Genomic DNA, 15,691 nt, shown 5'->3' with positions numbered 1-15,691 from the left:
GGGCTGTTCCTGAGGGAGCGGGGACACTCACTCAGTGGGCACCAGGCCTCCAGGGGCTCGAGGGGCTCCTCAGCCATCCCCACAGAGAGAACCTGCAAGCACAGTCCTGCGGTGAGGACATGGCCTCCCAGCCCCGTGCCCCAAGGGAGGCGGCCCCAGTACTCACACTGGTCCTGCCCGGGGAGGTGCAACCAGCATCCACTCTTGGGGGCTCTGCTCTGGGCTGGCTCCCTCTGAAGTCTGACCGTTTGACCTCTGGGGGCTTCCCAAGGTGCAGGGGCAGCTGGGGAGGGCAGGTGTGGCTGAACCTGTGGGGAGACCAGTGGTTGTGGCTGCCCTGGGGGTGTCTGAGGGGACCCAGCCCCGCCCAGGGGGACGCAGATGCTGGAAGGAAGGTGGGGGTTCACTGGGTCACCAGCTCCTACCTGGATGTGTTCTGGAGGCGGGAGAGGAACTGGGCCGAGATGCTCAGCCGGGGATTGAAGTAGTCCTCAGCCTCAGAGGCCTGCACGTCCCTCAGGGATCCGTGGAAGAGCTCTAGGGGCAGATGCCGAGGGAGCCCTCAGAATCCCTCCAGCCAGCCAGCCCTGGGCCCGGGCAGGGAGCTCCTCAGAAAGCCCATCGCCAGACACCACACACACCTCAGGAGCAAACGGCGCAGGGAGAGGAAACTGCCGCTCAGTCCTTAGAGAACACGGGTCCCCTCCCACCACGCTCACCAGCCCGGCCAGGGAAGCCCTGCCCAGAGACGCCCACACTGTGCCCAGCTCTGATGGCCCGCCCAGGCGTGGCTCAGAGAGGGGCAGGGCCCTACCCTCAGGGGGCGCGTCAGTAAGTGTCTCGAAGTGGTGGCGGAGGAATTTCTCCTGCTCAGGGGTCTGGGGCAGGGAGCCATTGGAAATGCTTGGCACTTCGGGCTGGGACAACTCTTCTGCGGTACCTGGGCATCCTGGGGAGAGGTTGGGGGGGAGGGCGGGGCGGGCAAGAGAGAACCTTCAACACCATGAGTCATGGCAGACGCCCTGACTGAGATGCCAGACACTTAACACTGGAGGAAGCTGGACGCACCAGTCACACACCCTGTTGCCACCAGGCCGAGAAGGGAAAGCTAATGGCTCTGTCTTCTAGGCCACTTGAGGCTTGGTGGGCACAACGTGCAGGGCTGATGTGGGGCCTGTGGTTCTGTATCATGCCCACCCCCTAGCCAGGCCCCTGCTTGCCTGGTGTTGGGGGCATTGGCACGTCAAATCGAGGGTCTGGGTCCGGCTGTGGAGGGGAGGAGTGGATGGTGGCGAAGCTGCACTCCAAGTTGGCCTCTGACTCCCCTGAGTCTGGAGGAGCAGAGCGGGGGGTCAGGAGCCCCAGGCTGGGCCCTTCCTGGGTGAGTCAGGAAGAGGCTCAGGCTCTCCGGGCTTCAGTTTCCCCATCTGGAGAACAGGGATGATCATACCCGCCTCCCATTTTTCCGGACCAGCAAGGTTACATTTGGAGGAAGTGGCTGAGCTGGGCTCCCGCCAGTGGGCAGCTGGGCTCCAGGATCCTCCGGTAATAGCAGGGAGCCTGTCTGCCTCTGTGACAGAATGAGCTTCAGGAAGCTCACCATCAGCGCCCAGAAAGGGGCCTGGCTGGACAAACAGACAACCACAGGGTCCCTGCCTACCCCTCACTCACCCTCAGGTGGGCTCTGATGCTTCAAGCCGATGGAGGGGACCTGGAGGTAGCAGTCGCCTTGCTGGTCTCCGGGCTCCCTCATCCCCTCCTTCGCACAGTCCTCGCTGCAGTGCCCGTGGGGGTGGGCGAGGGAATGAGAACACACCAGTCACTAAACAACTGGCCCCCAGCCAGAACCCATCAGTACCAGCACCCTACTCTGACTGGGAGTACTGCCTCGCCTCTCCTGCCTCTTCCAGAGGCTCCCTACACCTCCCCGGGGACCCAGGGAACCTGAGGCTGAGCTGAGGCCGCAGGGCTGGGCTCCTGCGCCATGAGGGCCTCGCTCCCTCTGCCCTACTCCGAGAGGCCCCCTGGGAGGGCGGAGAACAGCTCTTCCAGGGCGTGCCTACCAGCGGAGGCTTCCACTCTCCAACTAAGGCTCCCCTTAGTGCACAGGACACCCACCTGTCTGTCCCTGTGACCGTCACCTCCGCCTCTGGGGAGTAGATGATGAGCTCGCTGGCCTCAGAGGACTCCCTCTGTAGGGGCAGGAAGGAGGGATGCCCACAGCCATCGTCCCGGGGACTCTCGGGCTGTGGGGTGAGGAGAGCACGGCCATCTGGGGCAGCTGTGGCAACCAGGGCCCTCGCAAGCTGCCAGGTGTTCTGCCAACACCAACAGTAGCGACAGTAGCGGTGAGGATGTCGGTGGGGATGGTGGCCCCACTGTAGACGCTCCTGTGCGCCGGGGCCGGGCTGAGAGCTTTGCGCATCATGAGCTCACTGCGTGATCCCCCTGCTCAGTCACTCGCCCCTTGACAGACAAGGAACATGGATGGCTCCTATCCTCTAAGATTCAATTATATCAAGCTAAGACCAGGCCAACCAATGCACGGGGAGAGAGGCCAGGATGCTGGTTACCTCGGTGGCGGGCTGATGGGGAGGGGCACACAGGGGTCTTCCAGGAGGCAGACAATGCTCTACACCTAGACCTGGCTGGTGGTGCACAGGAGTGTACGTCAGTAATAACTCGTTAAGCTGCGTACCTAAGACATGTGCACGTAACTGTATGTACATTATGCCACAATACAAAGAAGACTTACACAATAGAAGAAAAAGGAATTTTGTTTGGAAAATAATAGAATAAGAACCAAAGTTATTTCAGCACCTCTAAGGCCTCAGGCTCTGCTCTTGGCCCTGAATTCCTGTAAAAGCCCTCTTAGGACTTTCTTTTTATGACCAGTTTTATAGAAATCTTTTCTTCTTGGTTATCTTTTTGTTTTTGAAGAAGATTGGCCCTGAGCTAACATCTGTTGCCAAACTTCCTCTTTCTTCTTTAGGAAGACTGTCGCTGAGCTAACATCTGTGCCAATGTTCCTCCACTTTATGTGGGATGTCACCACAGCATGGCTTGACAAGCGGTGCTAGGTCTGTGCCTGGGATCTGAACCTGTGAACCAAAGGCTGCCGAAGCAGAGTGCATGAACCTAACCACTACGCCACCGAGCCGGCCCCTGGTTATCTTTTTTAAAGACCATTTTCTGGAAAACTGAAGCCCAGAGAGGTAAGCCTTGCTTCGAGTTACAGTCGGGAAGATGTGGGGCCAGGGCTCCAGCTGTTCAAATGCCCCTCACTCAGGCACAGGCCCGCTCTCAGGTCCAAGCTGTTAACCAGGTGGCCGCCTCCCAGGCTCCTGGTCTGCATGAGGCCCAGGGTGTGCCTTCCTACCCTCCATTATATCATGTAATCCTCCTGCACCCAGCAGTGGGACACTCGGCTTATTTTCAAAACAAGAGCTCTGAGGCCCCAAGGCCTGGGTGAGCATCGTGGTGCAGGGGCTACAGGCCAGGCTGGGACAGACAATGTGTACCTCGCTCAGCAGGCCCGCCGGGCTCTGTGGCTCCACTGTATCCAGAAGGGAGTCCTCCAGGCTCTCGGGCTTCATGGGGGTAAAGTAGCAATCCAGGTCCCGGGCATCCAGGATGGTCTTGAGGGGCTCCTGGTCAGCCCGCTCTGCCCAGCGGCCATGCGGCTGGTAGCTGCGCCTGGCATGGAAGGCTGAGCCATCCACCACATCATCGTCATCTCCTAGCTGAGGGTGACAGGGGACGATCAGGCCGCCAGCTGAGTGCTCACCCCCTCCGATGGGGGCCAGGGACACTGCATGGACCTCATCCAGGCTCTTGGCTCTGTAAACACCACTCAGGAACACCGTCCAGATGTAGCTCCCCAGCCTGAATCTCGCTCTTAAACTTCAGAAGCGCACATGCAACTGCTTGACCTCCCCACACGGAAGTTCAGTGACATTTCAAAGTGAACATGTTGAAACAACTCCTGACCCTCCCCAGCCGGCTCCTCCTAAGGCCTTCCCTGTCTCGGGTATTCTCTCCAGGCGCTCGGGCCCCGAACCCTGGAGTCACCTTCCTCTCTCTCTGACTCTCCCTCACACTCCACACTGGACTTCTCCAGCAAGTCCTGTCAGCTCTGCCATCCAAGCACATCTAAGATACGGCCACTCTCCTGCCCTGCCTTCCCACCTTGCCTCCTACCAAGACCGCTGCTTGACGGACACTGGAGGGTGGGCATTTGAGAACTCAGGCTGGAGCCAGCCTGCCCAGGGTCGATCCCATGTCCTCTGATTCCTAGCTGTGTGACCCTGGACAAGTCACTCAACTTCTCTGGGCCTTAGTTTCTCTGTCTGCGAAATGGAGACAGGAGAAGCCCCTACCTCAATGAGGATTAAATGAGACGATACATATAAAAGACTTGGAGCCTGCACAGAGTAACTGCGCTGTGACTGTCTGCTGAGGGGGATCCCAACTGTAACCTGCACAGATAAGGGGGCGGGGGCTGAGAGAGTGCAGCCAGATGCCCCGGCCTGGTCTGCAGGGGAGGGCACGGCGGGGAGGACTTCCCTGAGTTGCTGATATCTAAGCTTTGATCTGAGGTCTGACGTTGTTCTAGAAATAAACTCTCTAACCTAGAGTTTAGGATTCTGCTGCCAGCTTTGAACCTGCCACCTCCTAGCCTGCCCCTCTCCCAAGTTAACAATCATTCAATCTTAACTTCACCTCGGTCCCTCTCCTTCCCTCACATCCAATTGTTTGGCTCCCTCTTCAAAATCCACGCAGAACCCAACCATTTCCTCCCCCGGGTCCAGCCTCCAACCTCTCCTGCCAGGAGGACACGGCAGTCTCTTCCCCAGTCCCCCTGCGCACTCCTTGGAGTTGGTTGCCCACAGGCAGCCAGTGGGTTAACACCTGAATTGGACCACGGCCTTCCTGGGCTCAGAGCGCCCCCTGTCTCCCTTTCACTCGGTGGAAGAGCTAGGTGGGGAGGACACCAAGGAGTGTCGAGGGACACAGCACAGCCCGCACGGCCCCACACCACCCGGCCCCCGCTGCCTCTGAGCCCCTTCCTCCCACTCTGCCTCTCATTCACCCTCAACCCAGGCACCTGGGCCTCCCTGCACCTCCCTGAACATGCCAAGCACAGTCCTGCCTCAGGGCCTGTGCCCTTGCAGACCCGTCTCTCTGCCTGGAACATTCTCTCCCAGTATCTGCATTTCTCACTTGCTTCAACTCTGCTTAGACATCGTCTTCCCAGTGAGCCCTTTCTGCCTACCCCGACACTGTCACCCCTCCCCTGACACCACTTATTTTCCTTGTCCACTACTTTTTTCCTCCAGCGCACTCATCAGCTCCCCAAATACTGTGCAATCTACCTGTTTAATGTGGATTGTGTCCATCTCCCACCCTAGGAAAGGAGCCCGCGAAGGCAAAAATTTTGTCTGCTTTGCTCATTGCCATGTCTAATGGCCAAAACAAGGCCTAGCACAGGATAGGCGTTCTGTGAATACATGTGGCACTAATGAAAGGCTGTCTAAGCTGAGACTGGAAGGGTGACAGGGTTCTCCAGGGAAAGGAGGGCCGTGGAGGGGGTGAAGAATTCCCAGAAGAAACAAGACGATGGAGTTGGGTCCCCTACATGCCAGCCCCAGGAGTCCTGCTCTCTGGGCAGACTCACCAGCCGCTTTGCCCAGAGTGGCAGCTTGCCGTTGGTCAGCAGGCACTGAGGATCTGGAGAGAGACACGGAATCCACGGAAAGAGAATAAACAACCCAACAGACCTATGGGCACCATACATAAACAGGCAGTTCTCCAAAGAGGTGATTCAGGAACTACCGGACATCCCAAAGATGCTCGACCTCAGTAACTGTCAGGGAAACGCGAATCTACACTGTGGGATACAATATTTTACCCCAAGACCGACCCAAATTGAAATGCTTCATATAATCAAATGTTGGCAAAAGTGTGGGGGAGTGGAGGGCTTACTTACCCCACTGCGGGTGGGGCAGAAACTGGATTTGGAGAGCCCTTGGGGTTCTCTTTTAAAATAACAAGTGTACTAACCCCAGGCCCCAGCAGGGCCACTCCTTGGCCTCCGTCCTGGAGGAACACTCTCCCGCGCGCCCGAGGGGAGGTCTCCGAGGTCAGCACAGCCTCATTCCCAGTGGTGTAAAGTTAGAAAAAATCTAAACGCCCACCTGGGGCGACTGGACTTAAAGAACTCTACTACGCTGCAGGTTGAGAGAGGGTGGCCTCGGCTTCGCATCCACCAACATACTGGGCGATAAGATACTTGTGAGAGGAAAGAGACGCAGAACAGGATCCGCAGGATAATACACTTGACGGATATAAATCTGACGTTTCTGAGGATACGTACATATGGACGTGAATGTCCAGGAAAAGGCCTATAAGGATTCACAGTGAACTGACAAAAGTGCCACCCTGGAGAGGACCCTGGGTCAGGTGTAAGGATGGCGAGAAAGAAAACTAGCTTACTCTCTGTCTAATTTTTTTCCAAGGCTGAATTCCCATATTGCTGTTGCCTCGCAATCAGCCATCCAGCCAGCCCTGCCTGTTCCCCTTGTCGGCAGAGCCCACCACTCCCACTAAAGGCACCCATGCTAGTCACTGTTCCTAGCCTTCCTCATGGCTGGAGCAATTATGGCCAGTGGACCTGAGAGAAGCCTGCCAGGGGCTTCTGGGAAAGTTTCCTCTCTAAAGGAGATTCCAGGAGAGAACGTCCTCTTCAACCATGTTTCTGATGCCTGGAACTTCAGCAGCCATCTTGCAACTACGAGGGCCAGGTGATATGCAAAGAAATTTACAGAGGGCCTGGCCTTTTATAGTCATTGAGCTACTGCTCTCCCTTTTGCCTGAATGACAGAATCGGTTCTGTCTTCTGGTTCACAGCACCCTGTTTTTCCCTGGGATACTCCCTCACACCCCCTGCTCCTTTGGTCAGGTGGTTTGAGTGGAGCTGACTGTAGCCGCTGCCCACAGGGATGACCAAATGACTCAGGCCTGGCCAAACACAGCGACTGGCTCAGAAATGGGCACATGACTCATGGCAGGAACAAAGGTCAAAACCCCAGGACTTTGCTTGAGCTACTGTGAAAGAGGTGCTCTCTTCTCTATAGACTTATAGTCTACAGCTGCTGTGGGAATCTTTGCCCGCAGTAAAGGGAGAGTCTGCCTGAGAGCAAAGCCAACATGGAGAAAAGCAGAGCCAAGAGATGGAGAAAAATCGATTTCTTTAACATCACCTGACTACCCAGATCCAGCTATGCCTAAAGCCAATAATCTCAAGTTTTCAGTTACAGGAACCAAAAGATCCTCTCTCCAGCTCAAGCCAACGAGAGTCTGGCTGCTCTTACACTGAGAGTCCCGACTGACATGACTGTTGAGCTTCACTACGTGCCCGGCCCTGGAGACAAAGGAGTGGGCAAAACCCGGAAGCGAGGCCCGCACTGACAGAGTTCCAAATAGGGCCCCTTCCCCACCTGGATCCAAGCTCTCCTTGGACGGTGTCTTCAGCAACTCTTCAGGTTCGCACTCGTCTTCCAGCTCATCCTCCGTCTGTTCTCCAGGGCTTAGGGAGCATGTCTCGCTGGGCATGGATACATATGTCTCCTGCCTGAAGCCAGAAATGAGGAGGGTAAGGAGAGAAATAGGTACATGGGGTGGGGTGGGCGTGAGCTGCCTGGCCAGGCCTTGGGGTGTGCGAGGTTCCATATGAACATATTCTTGGCTTCTAGTCAAGATGGTGCTGGGAGGTCTCGCCTGCTATACTCACTTCACTAGAAACATATCACCACAATAAACGAGATATAATAAAGGCTGCACTCAAAAAGTAAGACGAACTCTCCAAGAGCCACAGCAATGGGACAGAAGGCAGTGCAGGTAAGGCTGGAGTCCTGAGCTGCTGGAGTCTGTGCTGGGAAGCGGGGGGTAGCAGCGAGATTTTAGCTCCTTTGGAATACAAGAGACTAAAAGATGCTTGATACAAGGTGGGCACAGGAGCCAGCACCCCACTGTAGCCCCAGGGTGGGATGTGACCTCAAAACTGAGAGCCACAGGGGCTACCTGCTGCCCTGGTACCTAGATTCACACTACCTCCACTACCAGCGCAGGACCAGTGGCCCGTTCAAGGCCTGTTCCCTGCAGGGAAGCAACAGCAACGCCTCCAGACAGACAGACAGACAGGGACAGCTCCAGGGGCAGAAGAGGAAAAATCCCAAACCTCCTGCTCAAACTGAGACCTCCAAACCCAAATCCCAAATCAAAACCTAGAACGTGAATTCACGCCAAGGAAAACTGGTCTTGTAGCATGAGGACTTTCGAGAAGGATGTTCGGAAGACATAAAGCAATAAGGGAAGCAGCAACTTTGATAGAGACATCTCAGCTCCACTGGAGCCTCCCCCACCCCCTCCGGCCCCCGCGGGCTGGGTCAGGGCTCCTCTGGTCCCCACAGGGCATGGGCTAGCCCTCACAGGTTCTCTGAGCATCTCCGCTTCAAACCCTTCTCGGGAGTATTCTCGTAACCTTGTACTCAAAGGCCGTCTCCCCCACCAGTGCACGAGGGGCAGGCCCGGGCTGTCTTGGCCATGGCTACCTCCCCAGCGTCACTCCTCCCGAGGCCCAGGGCAGGAAGACCTTCCTCTGGGGGATGGACAGGTGGCTGCCAGGACCTGGGCTGGCTGCTCCACATCCCGTCCTTCGTTTCCTGCCGCTGCTGCTCCCGGCGGTCGATCTCCAGCAAGTGCTGCTTCATGCAGTTGGTGAGCTCCGGGCCCAGGTGCCAGATGAACACGCAGCTGCAGAGGCCAAGGAGAGGTGCAGAAGGGGAGGAACAGTGAATACGGGAGCCGTCGGAGCCTGGAGCCACCCGGGTCACCAAGGCCAAGACCCCATTCTTTGGCCCCTCCCTGAAAACACACCCCATTAGCTTAGTGCCAGGGCTCTGGACCATGTCAGGTTTACACCCTGGGTGGGGTCCAGGGCATCCCAGCAAACCAGGGCCTGCTCTGATGGCCTCAAGACCCACGGAAGGGGACTGTGAGGAAGGATTGTGGTAAATCAAAGGGAGCGGCTAAAGGGGCTTCCTGAGGCACCAATCACATGCTAAGGACTTTATATATGTCATCTCATTTGATTTTCACCATACATTTTTTCAAGGTAGATGGTGCCATCTCTCTTTTACAGAGGAGCAAACTGACTGGGGCTCAGAGAGGGGAAATGACCTGCTCAAGGTCACAAGTTAATAACTGGCAGATCTGGGATTTGAACTGAGAGGTGGGCATGACACTAATGTGCACACTGTCCAAGGAGAGAGTAAGCTGAAAGCTCAGAAGAGCTCTCTGCACAGGGGGGCTGTGAGCAAGGTGTTCACGTGTTGGAGTCCCACATAGAATATGTCCCACCCACTCACTGAGGCAGGCAGCCCGGGTCAGCCTCCAGACCTTTCCTACCTGTCTCCAGACACTGTGATCAAGTGACGACAGTCATAGGTGAACTTCATGCTGGTGACGATTTCTGCAAGTAGGGCAGAGAAGCTACGCTGGCCTTCTGAGTCAGAGGCTGGGTGGGAGCGGGTGGGGTGGTGTCCTGAGCAGGGAGGCACACCCACCTGAATGGCCAAACATCTTGGCAATGCACTCGCCCGAGTAAAAGTCGATCACGGAGATGCTTTTGTCAGAGCAGCTTGTGGCCAGGAAGGTGCCTGAGGGGTCCACGTGGACCTGCCGAGAAGAGGACCCACGTGACACTTGGGCTGCCTGCTTCTTCCCTATTGGGAGGCATGGGTCAAATCTCACAGCCACCAACGACTAAGGACCCCTCTCGTGCTGGCCCCTGACACATGGACTTGTGCCAGGCAGCCCTCCTGACACACAACCTGGTAGGGTGGGAACTCCTGCTCCCACTTAGCAGGAGAAGAAGTTAACAAGCACAAGATTGGTGCTGGCGGCAGCCAGGCCCTGGGCTAAGTACTGTACGTGTGTGAACTTACTGCCTCCACAGAACAACCTTATGATGGAGGTTCTTTTTATTTGCATTTTACAGATGATGAACAGGCTTGAGGAGATGACACTTGCCCAAGGTCACAGTCAGCCTGAGGCAGAGCTGTGAGGGGGCCTGACCGTGGAGCCTGAACTCATAACTCCCACAGGCCAGAGGCTCTGAGAAGGTCTCCACCCGTCCTGGATAACACAGGCAGGGGAAAGCCTAGTGAGGGAGCCCAGGCCTCTCTGATTCTTCCTACCACACTCTCTTGTCACTCGAACTGGAAACCACTTATATGTCCCCACTTGGGGAAGGGCTCAGTAGATGGAGGTGGAGCAGTCGGGGCCACCCCCCGCTCCCAAGCGTCCTTGGTCAGCCAGGCCTCAGTGGGTGCCGGCCAGCATGTGACCCTTTGATCGGGTGCCAAGGAGGACACAGGTCTCAGGTGGCCCATCAGGGCAGCAGACAGGGGGCTCGTGGGGGTGTGTGTGGTTTTCACCCTGGGGCCCAGCTCCTTACCTTCAGCAGGGAGCCCTCGTCACCCTGGGAGCCCTTATAGCACTTCTTCTGCTTCCCGTTCACCGTGTTGTAGACTCTGGGGAGGTGGGGACAGCTCATGGCCAACATGACCCTGCCCACTCCCTCCCCCACCCCCTTGTTCTCTGGTTCCAGCCTTACCTGCCACCCTCTTCTCCCCTGGAAGCCCCCTGCCACCTGTTGTCCCCCATCCAATGCCTGGACTGAAACCCCAAATCAGGGAATGAGACCCCCACCTTAGGCTGAGGTTGTGGAGGTTACGTATTGGGGTGTCCACTGAGCTAACGTCTGTCTCTCCCATCACACAGCAGGCCGAGTGCCTGGCTCCCAGCAGGAATGAGCAGATGGAAGAGCTGGGGAACCACTGCACATGCTCATTCCTCCACCTCCTCCCCAGTCTCAGAACAGACGTCCCTTCCATCAAGCCCTGCTTGATCCCCAGGTGCGGTCGGGTATCTCCCCGGAGCCCCCTCATCCCAGCCCTGACCACTCCATGCTTTCACCATCTGCTCCACTGGACTGTGAGCTCTGGGAAGGCAGGGCCTGGGGCTGCCCTGCTTACTGCTGTGGCTTCCACACCATCCATCCAACAGGGGCTCAGGGAATGCGGGTGAATAATGGGTTTATGAGCCACATGGGCCCCTCTCAGTTGCCCCGCACAGGCTCCCGGAGGGCCAGAAGGAACCCTCTGCTGACCTGGAGGCTAGGCCTGGGTGAACCCAGCTCCTAAGAAACACTGGCTGGGTCCCTCTACCCCACGCAGCTTCTCAGGGACACAATGAGCAGGAGGAAGAAAGCAGACAGCTCATGAGAAGACAGACCCAACTAGGCCCCATACAGGCCCCACACAGAAACCAGCCCAGGCCACCTCCTCACCTTACATTGCGGTCTTGGCAGGCCACAGCCACATACTTCTGGGTGATGTCAATGTCCATGTCATACAAGGTGGTCTTCTCTGCTACGTGGTGGGTACGGACAAAGTGTAGTCCATCCGAGGCCTGGCAGGGCAGGCAGGTCCTTCAGAGGACACCCTTGACAAGCTCCCCACCTCAACCCACAAAGAAGCCATCCCACTCTACCTGCTGGGCACTGCGAAAGTAGATGCTCTTGTCAGCCCCACAGCTGATCATCTGGATGTCTCTGGTGCCTGGCGGAGGAGGAGTGGTGCATTAGGAGGGCCACTGCTGGGCCTGACTGGGGTCAGGGATCCTAGCTACAGAACTCCACTGTAAGGGAACTCTGCTGGAGGTAAGGGAGGGCTTCCTGGAGGAGGTGAGGTGGGTGCTGGGTGCAGACAGGACTCTGTAAGATGTGAACTGTGTGTGTGAGGGGGAGCGGATGGAGCAGTGGGCAAGGCAGGCTCTGCAGACAAAGGGCAGATAGGGAAACAAAGGCCAGGGACACAGAAGGGGCACCATGTCTAAACTGAGATTTGGAAAAGTGACTCAGCCAGCAGAGTGGAGGCAGGACCGAAGCAGGGAGGAAGTGAGACAGGCAGACTGCAGGGAGACTCATGCCATCGAGAACAATCACAGCACCCACGCATACTGTGGGCCAGGCCCTGTGCCACACTGCCTTCCTTCCTGACTGCTCACTAGCCACTCCATCGTACAAATCTGAACCAGGGGCTCAGAGCCACACAGTCCTTGTCCCAGGGTACGCGGAGAGTCAGGATAGGGCTAGGATTGACCCCGGACATTCTCTGGTTAAACACTGTTCTCTGAGCCCAGACTTCCTCTTCGAGCTTCAGCTTTCTGTCTGTACAATGGGCCTACAACAACCCCTGCCTGTGGAGTTGTGTGAAGGCCTTGGAACAGTGGCTGCCACCTGGTAAGCACTATTAGTGTCCTTGCTTTTCTCCTTCTTTCTTTATAGAATAAAAATAGTAACAACACAAATACCTCACAGAGTGGTGGTGAGGATGAGGAGACAGAACAAATAGAAAACATTGAGAGCCTTGGTACCAAAGATGCTCTTCCTTCCTGACAGCACGTTTGAGAGGGCTGAGCCTGACTACAAGTTAAGATGTTACTCAAGCAGGAGGCACTGGCTCACGGAGGGAGTGAGTGCTGTGTGGGGGAAGTGTGACCTGGGAGGGACTGAGAGGGCCTGCACGTCACTGGTAACGTTATGCTTCTTAACCTGGGGTGGTGAGTCCAAGTATTTCGCAACGTTAGGACCCCGAGCAATCAAAACAGCCACTGGCTATAAACAGTGGGCACGTCTGTCCTAGGTCATACCAACCGCCCTGAACCTTGAGGTGGATGTTCACTGTCTCATTCTGTAAACTATACAGAGATATTGTACTCACTTGTTTCGGTATGTGTTTCAGAGAAAACTGTTAAAAGACCGAATCCTTCTTTAGCAGCTTCAGTCAGGTTCTGACCAGCTGGGGCCCAGGTTATACGGAATATCAAAGTTGTGAGCATAATTCCCAAAAGAGCCAGCCTGGCCAGAGCAGGGCCCCCAGAAACCGCATCCTTTTGGACTGGCTAGGGCTCTAATGAAGGCCCGCACCCTTCAGAAGGTGGCCTTAAAGACTGACTCCCGGGCCACCCCCTTGGCCAGGCATCACCTCTCAGTAAAGGTGAGGTGACTGCTGGATTTACTGATTTAGTCTAACAACCTCTCTCCCATGGAGTGGGATGGTCTGAACAGTCTTTTAAGGATGCCTGAGAAGTGTGAGCTGATCAGCCTTTGTTAGGTTTCCATCAGGACCTATCAAACACGGTGAACCTGTCTTTGCCCAGCTCCCTACGACCTTAGCTGGAGAGAGGCAGGCAGAAAGTGGAGAAGACCAAGAGATAGCAATACATTCTCATTCTTCATAGTCAGGAATTTGCATAGAGTACCCAGTACAGGGATGCATTCTCCCCAGGAATAGAGTCCTTTTGAGTATAGTTTTGAACATGTTCTTGGATTCTGATCAGTTAAACTCCACAGGGCCTGCCTCCCCTCCCCCTGGAATCCCTCAGGGCCAGGGATCTCCATGCCGAATCTTTCCAGAACCGGAGGAATCCCTCTGCCTTCCTGATTGACTGTGGCTTTGGAGAAGGACAGCCTCAGGAAAGACCCAAGGCCCGTACCCATCGGCTTATGAGGTGGTACAGAATGGGTAGGGAAGGAAATAACTGCCGGGCGGAGCAAGATCACCACCCAGCACAGAATTAGCCTCCAGCAATCGTTGCTGTCACCTATTTTTCTGTGAAAGTCATCAGCGCCCATCAGGCCTTCTCACAGGATTGGCACCCTGGTTTCTTTTCGGGGACCAGCACTCGCCTAATGCTAGTCCCCCCTGGATCAGGGGTGGAGGCAGGTGGCACATGAGTCAGTCCTGGCCCAAGAGAACACCCCAGAGTTCTGGAACCGATAACCACTCTGGGAATGGCAGGTGCCTCAAGCCAGCACAAGGAAAGTCAGCTCCCAATTTTTGTCAGAATTGATAGAAAGTGGGGGACTCTCTTTCCAGTGGTCGAGTGACAACCAAGATGGTATCCACCAGGGAAAGGCACAGCTGGCAGAGGGAGGGAGTCTTGACAATTTTCAAAAATCAACCTTTGGATCCAGCTGTGCCCACATTCAGAGTTTGCTTCTCCCTTTTTTGTTTAAAGGAGTTTTTGCTGTCACTCGCAGCCAAAGGAGCCCATCTAACAAGGCACAGGCAGCGGGAAGGAAAGGCTCACCAGCGAACTTGATGGCTGTGATGGAGGAGGAGTGGTCGTCCAGGGTCTGCTCCAGGTTGTAGTTCTTCTCCACGTTCAGCACGTGGATCAGTCGGTCCCGACTGGCTGAGGCCAGCAAGGTCAGCCCTGCGAGTAGAGAGGGTAGGCCTGGGTGCCCTGGAGGCCACTTGATGCCCAGACCTCCCAAGAGCAGTGTGACTGAGCTTTCCACGCCTTGAAGAAGGGCTCTTTGGTTCCCTAACTGCAGCCAACTTGCCCCCAGCCCAGAGAGGGGCCACTCCCCTGCTCCGTGTAGTCTTTCCCCAGAGCCCCCAAACCCTGGCATTTCACATCCCATGTCACCAGTTCAGGGAGGATGAATCTCAATGGACACAAGGACACTCCTCCACTCGTCCCCACAGCAGACATTCTAGCCCAGCCGAGCACTCTGTCCTGCCAAGTCCGACTCCTTGGCACGCCGCGCATGGCCCTGCCAACTTCTCAGCTTCCCGAAAACACTGCCCCCTCACTCTCTGAGCTCTGGCTGTACGGGCCTCGTCCAGGCCCTATCCACCACCTGCTGCCATGCTTCCTTCTGTGCTGGGCATTCCCTGCTGGCCCCTGTGACAGTGCCTACCCTGGTCACCTGGTCTGTCAGAGGCCTAACACACGACCTGAGGTGAAGGGGAGCTCAGGAAAGGTGTCCTGAATGAGGAGAGGTTTAAAGAAAAGCCGGTGGGCCAGAGGTGCAGGGGGAGGGAGAAGGAAAGAAGAGCATGAGAAGGTCGTTAACATATCAGGACATAACTCCACCTACGTTCTATTCCTGCCAAAAATGTACCGTCAGAAGCAAATCGTGAGGAAAACAGACAAACCCAACTGAAGGAAATTCTATAAAATGACTGGTCTATATTCTGCAGGATGCCAAAGTCATAGGGACAAATTAAGGCTGTGGAAATGTTCCAGAATAAAGGTGACAAAACAGCCATGAGAACTAAAGTGTGAACCTGGATGGGAAAAACAAAGGTGCTATAAAGGACAATTCTGCGACAACTGGCAAAACTGGAATAAGGACCACAAGACAGATGACAGTATTTGATCAGTGTACTCTGGTCACATAAATGGATGTCCTCGTCCCTAGGAATGCTCAGAGAGGTATTCATGGGTGAAAGGGCATCAAGCCTGCAACTCACTCTCAAAGAGTTTAAGCAAAAGAAAAAAATAAGGTATGCGCTATTCTTTTATTACATGGGGGTGTGTGTACAAACCCAGAGAGAGAGATGGAGAGAGGGGAGGCAGATAAAGTCAGACACAGTCACAGGACTCTGTTCCTGTCCGAACAGGAACTAAAAGAAAAAACCTGGGGGACTCGGGGTGAAGAGGATGCAGATATTCATCACCATATTCTTGCAATTTTTCTTCACGTATCAAATGCTGTCAAAATAATTACATTTAACTATCTATCTTCTCCAGCAGAGAGATTCACTCATTC

At 55.6% G+C, this 15,691-nt stretch overlaps 1 protein-coding gene across 23 annotated transcripts in view; it reads right to left on the bottom strand.

Annotated features, from left to right (window-relative positions):
- The window catches only part of WDR62 (WD repeat domain 62), a 47,381-nt gene that overhangs the window by 5,438 nt on the left and 26,252 nt on the right, over positions 1 to 15,691 (bottom strand). For 7 of the 23 annotated variants that reach the window (XM_070557413.1, XM_070557431.1, XM_070557419.1 and 4 more), the window contains 17 exons: positions 14,221 to 14,346; positions 11,617 to 11,684; positions 11,414 to 11,535; positions 10,520 to 10,595; positions 9,627 to 9,738; positions 9,469 to 9,532; positions 8,689 to 8,814; positions 7,500 to 7,633; positions 5,678 to 5,730; positions 3,522 to 3,743; positions 2,119 to 2,246; positions 1,672 to 1,775; positions 1,221 to 1,331; positions 815 to 949; positions 426 to 537; positions 167 to 308; positions 32 to 92 (listed from right to left, as the gene is read on the bottom strand). In XM_070557413.1, coding sequence (XP_070413514.1) covers positions 32 to 92; positions 167 to 308; positions 426 to 537; positions 815 to 949; positions 1,221 to 1,331; positions 1,672 to 1,775; positions 2,119 to 2,246; positions 3,522 to 3,743; positions 5,678 to 5,730; positions 7,500 to 7,633; positions 8,689 to 8,814; positions 9,469 to 9,532; positions 9,627 to 9,738; positions 10,520 to 10,595; positions 11,414 to 11,535; positions 11,617 to 11,684; positions 14,221 to 14,346 — 1,896 coding nt within the window. The remainder of the gene's footprint in view (positions 1 to 31; positions 93 to 166; positions 309 to 425; positions 538 to 814; positions 950 to 1,220; positions 1,332 to 1,671; positions 1,776 to 2,118; positions 2,247 to 3,521; positions 3,744 to 5,677; positions 5,731 to 7,499; positions 7,634 to 8,688; positions 8,815 to 9,468; positions 9,533 to 9,626; positions 9,739 to 10,519; positions 10,596 to 11,413; positions 11,536 to 11,616; positions 11,685 to 14,220; positions 14,347 to 15,691) is intronic. The other 16 variants (XM_070557424.1, XM_070557423.1, XM_070557433.1 and 13 more) reach the window with 6 other exon arrangements.

This window comes from Equus przewalskii, chromosome 9 (assembly GCF_037783145.1).
Source record: "Equus przewalskii isolate Varuska chromosome 9, EquPr2, whole genome shotgun sequence".
Classification (NCBI taxonomy): Eukaryota; Metazoa; Chordata; class Mammalia; order Perissodactyla; family Equidae; genus Equus; species Equus przewalskii.
Note: the sequence above shows the minus strand (reverse complement) of the source record. Positions and strands in the feature narration are given on the sequence as shown.